At 38.7% G+C, this 5096-nt stretch overlaps 1 protein-coding gene across 1 annotated transcript; it reads right to left on the bottom strand.

Annotated features, from left to right (window-relative positions):
• Window positions 1-873: 873 nt before the first annotated feature.
• LOC103773521 (transmembrane protein 14C-like) lies at window positions 874-3210 on the bottom strand (the record flags this gene model as incomplete). The annotated part of the gene is made up of 3 exons (XM_008940890.1): window positions 874-931; window positions 1120-1207; window positions 3109-3210. Coding segments are annotated over 3 exons (248 nt in total), but the record flags the coding sequence as incomplete, so codon positions are not given.
• Between the last annotated feature and the right edge of the window lie 1886 nt (window positions 3211-5096).

The raw sequence follows: 5096 nt of genomic DNA, 5'->3' as shown, positions 1-5096 counted from the left end.
AAAAACATAACAAATAAAGGTTTGTAACAAATTTTACTTGTAGAAAAGCAACATTTTAGTATCACTTCACAATAAAAAGGTCAGAATGCAACAGGTAAAGCACACTGTAATACTCAGTATGAAAAGTAGGAGGTAACACTGTGGTGTTGAGCCAGCTACTCCTGGTGCCTCTTTGTGGATACTTTCTTAATTACAACCTTGTCCTGGTTTCAGCTGGGAGAGAGCTGATTTTGCTTCTTAGGAGCTAGAATAGTGCTGGGTTTTGGATTCAGCGTGGGAAGTGGTATGAGAAGAATGCTGATAATATACTGATGGGCTTAGTTGTTGCTAAGGAATCAAGGACTTTTCAGCTTCCCATGGTTTGCTGGTGTACAGGTGCACCAGAATCTGGGAGAGAGGATGGCCAGAGCAATGGAGCCAGACTGGCCAATGAAATACTCCGTACAACATCATGCTCAGTGTATAGATGAGCATTAGCTGGGAAGCTGAGGCTTTCTCTCTTCCAGGACTGAAGGTTTGGGATTATCTCCCCTGGGATTGCTAGCTGGGAACAGGCTGGGCTTTGGTCAGTGGGTGGTGAGTGACTGCCTTGCATATCACTCCTCTGTATTTTTATACACCAAAATCTGTCTGGATAAATCAAACCCAGGGCCAGTTTCTCACTACACAATAATAGCTCTACCTTTCAGTGATCTTTGAAACAAAAGGCACCTTGTAAGTCAACTATCTGTCCCATCATTCTACTCCACCTTATAGTAAAAAAAGGAAAAAAAAAAATCTTGATATAGAAAATTGTTCCATCTTCTTGCTTCTGCATTCATACAACCTCATTATCAGGTTTCCTTATCCAGATATTAAACTGTAAAATGAATATTACTTATCATGGGGCTTCTCCATCATCTTCAGTGCTAATCTTCCAACCATCAGCAAACTGTATAAGGGAGAAAAACACAGAATTAGATAATGATAATAATTTGTCAATTTATTTGCAAATACTTCCCATGTAAATGGTGCATGGAAACAAAAACGATACACCAAATATGATTCACTCTGAGTTTAATTAAATAAATAAGAAATCACACAGAAGAGGTTAAAAACCAAAAGTATATTGTGTTATACCTGACACCAGCAATCAGTCCTGCAGGCATGAATTTGCCAGAGTTGTAAAATCTTGTTCCCATGACAGCAGTCAGTGTTCCAGATGTAACTTAAAAGAGAGATTACACAGTCCAGTCAGCAGAGATGCATGTGTCTGTGAGAGATGCTGCAATTCCAAACTAAGGAACAGTAGAAGCATGAAGTAAAAAGTGAAACAGGGTTATGTCATGTAACAGACAAAATGGGTCAATAAATTGTGCAATTTTTGGAACACCTCAGTATGTGAAGTGTAAATATTCTAAATCAAGTTCTAGCAGACAGTGGGCTCCATACATTTCTGAATACTCTTTTTTTTTTTTGTCAGAATTTACTTCTTTGGAGACTGGACATAATCTATGTTGCACTGCTCTGGAACTCATCTTCAATCCCAGCCACAGCATCCTTCCTCCCTAACACCATCCTAAATATTGTCACTGACATCTAACAGTCTCATGGAAGTAGGTAAAAAGACTGGGACCACAGTCTAATACACAGGAAAGAACTAAAATTCTTCAGTACTCAAATATCTCAAGCTCTAGCCAGTCTTTCAAATATCCACACCTCTCTAAATATAATGTTGTCTAAGACATAAGTAGAGCACACCATCTCCAAAAACTTTAAAGCATGAAAGGAGGGAGGAAAAGACTCCACATGCTACCAAATAACAGAAACATATCTGTCTCTTGCATTTGGAAAAATACTTTGTCTCACTTCTGTTAAGCTCACTGTATTTGCAATTTTTTCCAGTTATTTAGGCCTGAACACACACAGCTTTTGACCCAGCCAGTGGATGTGGCAGTGGAGAATGCTGAAATGCAGAGAAATGCAGGGACTTGCCCTTTCAGGTATCAAAGAGCTAGATGCTCTCTCACTGCTCCAGTGAACAAAGGCTATTAGCCAGTGGCAGCCCTTTAAGCACGGACTGAGCAGTGACTCTCCACAGCTTGCTTCTCAATGTCAGGGAGAAGGGAAGCTCCAGCTGTGAGAGAAGGCAGAAGAAACTACATTACTGAAGCTTGCTGGCTTCTCTGTTAAAACTCCCCAGGTATGCAACACCTTTGTAATTCCACATCTTTGTCACATACATAAATAGGACAATCACAGTCTCTGCTGTTTCCAGCAGTAACAGAATAGCCTGCTAAGGGTATGGGCTGTCTGCAGGGGTATCACCCTTCCTCAAATGCTCCAGCCTCCTGCAGGATGCTGAAAGTAGGATCCAGCCAAAAAGAGGACACACAGAGGTCAGACATCTGTTTACAAGCATTCCCCTTCCTCTGTGATCCTTTGAACATGGTGATAACCACCCTAACTTGATCACAACCCTGAGCTCTAGAAGATAAATGGCAGAAACAGAAAAATGGCATTTTGGAGACTCACACCCTACTACATTTTAAACACAAAATGCTCATTTGAATTTTATTTTGCAGAAGGATGTAAAATAATTCTATTCGGTTTATTTTTTTTTTTAACTACATAAGTTTCACTTTATCTTAGCACACATTTTCCTTCACAACCTGTAGGCTTTTTGAGATTATCTAATGATAAGTAACAGACATTCTCCTCTCCTGTTGTAGAAGAGGAACAAAAATCTAAGTTTGAACTATCACCCAAAGCACTTTATACTTCTTGCAAAAGGGATGCAGGAATGTTATAAGAAATCACTGAGCAAGACACACTGAGACAAGTAGTTTTTAATGTGTATGTATTAATATGTATTCCCACTACTTTCTTTAAAAATATAATGTAATATAATATAAAGTAATCCTAGCAGTTCACATTCCAGGGAGAGAGCAGATTTTGGCCACTAATGGAGATTTTTCACTAAAACACAATTTTAAAGATTAGGTTGAAACTAGATTTATAACATCATCAGTTTAACTAGTCTGCAAAGACTTTTAGGTACTCATTTTAATTACCCAGTTATTTTAGGGTAAATATAATGACTACTAATTAAAATTTTAAGCAACTTACTCAGAGAAATCCAAACATTACTTGGATTCTGTGAGAGCTGATAGGCACCCAGTCCAGCTAAGCTCCCAAAGAAAAGGCCAGCAGCTAGTGATGGGACACTACCTGAATAAGTAAAAGATAATGCATTTATTAGAAGCTCAGAAATAAACTTTCTCATCAGTTTACCTATTTTGTAAAACATCAGTCAATAACAAAACCAAAAAAGCTGGACATTCATTGTTATAAAGCAGATTAGAGAAGTTTTTTTTCCTTTTAAAATATTAAGACCACGTTGATCCGCACCAAGAAACACGTTCAAATACTCTTGCATAAGATACAAATAGCATTAGTATTAAATTCTTCAGTAGCAAAGCCATTAATATATGTATGATGGAAAGAACAGTGAAGAAAGCAAGAGAACTGGTGTTTTCTTTGTGCAAACTGAAGCATGTTATTTCAACACTAATATCAGCGTTTCCTGAGAGGCAGTAAAGTAGATGGATAAAATAAAGAAGGTTTAAGATCAGAAAAAGGACACATGGACTTAACTGGGCAAGAGAGCATCAGACAAACCAGGAGTTGCCAAAGAAGAGAGAGAATTTGAGTAAGAGAGGCCATATCTCTTAAGTACACCTGAGATGTGATCCAAAGGTAACTGCAGACTTTGGACTTTTTTTTGGGTGAGTCTGTGGACTCACTTAAATTGTGGATCAAGTCCTCACTATAAATGACAATCCCAAGATCCCAGCAGATAAAGGATACCACATCTAAATTGGTGATTTATAGATTACATCAAGTAATGAAGTGGCATGGCCACTGTGAGTGGTGAATGCTCTCATCAGAACTTCATGCTACTGAGGGTGGCTCTTTATAGATTTCATTTTTCCAGTCACCTTTAAAAACTTGAGATTGCAAAGTTAAGCTGATAAAGATCTACTGTCAGTGTGGGTAAATAGACTTGGTTGTAACAGAACAGATCACCCACTATCTTAGTTCTGTGGATGAAAGTGCCATTTTTTTTCTGGTTTCTCCAAGTTCTTACTAGGAATACAGTCGCTTTTTTTTTTTTTTTTTTTTTAATTCCCTACAGTGAGCATGCAAGTTTTGGTTCCCCCTTCAGAAACGTGAATCAGGAACCAGACCTAGATTCCCTTGCCTCAGCATGACCATGTCCTCCTGCCTGGGAACAGAGGACAGGACAAACACCTACCATTTCATAATGGACTCACAGAGACACAGATGCAATTAGTTATTTAAGTTCTCAGTACTGTCCTTCCTGCCCTAAACTACACTCATAGCCCAAAGGATAAATCCAGCCAACAGGAAACAGGTTGGAATAGTTGCTAGCATCTGTGCAGTCAAACGAACTGGTAGGATTCTTAGTAACCTCAGCAATGCACCTTCATATCACAAATGCTAAGGCAGCTTGGGTTTTTTTTGAGGCTGACAGAGACAGTATTGCAGCAGGGATGAATCCACAGCTCTGTCTGGAGGAGGGCAAACTCAGAAAAAAAAATCAGGAAATAAAAACAGTAGGTCAGAGAGTAAGCTTATGACACAGAGTCCAGAAAAGGAACAAGTTTAAGGAGTGATTTGCATTGTTCAGCTCTTCTTGGAGAAAGGATCCTTTTGAAAACACTCTACAGCTTGCAGCATACTGTTAACCATCAAACACTAAACCAAGAATTAATCTCTGTAGGTAAAAAATGGTTATGTCATTTGAAGATACAAAACATTTATAGAATGCTGTTATATTAAAATAAATATAAATATATTTCAATTGCAAAGGTGGCAGTTTGAGACACAGTTTAGTGGTCATGGTACTGCTAGGTTGACAGTTGGATTTGATGGTCTGAGTTTTTTTCCAACCTTAATGATTCCATGATTTCACAAAATAGCAAGGGAAAAGCCTTTCTGAAGCAATGTCAATCCATCTGAAGGGCACAACGCAGAGGCAGGATCCCAGCACCCACCAGAAAGGGATGGGTTTATCAGCCCAAAGCACCAGC

Source organism: Merops nubicus, unplaced genomic scaffold (assembly GCF_000691845.1).
Source record: "Merops nubicus isolate BGI_N331 unplaced genomic scaffold, ASM69184v1 scaffold14335, whole genome shotgun sequence".
Taxonomy (NCBI): domain Eukaryota; kingdom Metazoa; phylum Chordata; class Aves; order Coraciiformes; family Meropidae; genus Merops; species Merops nubicus.
This window is presented reverse-complemented; position numbering and strand designations above follow the sequence as displayed.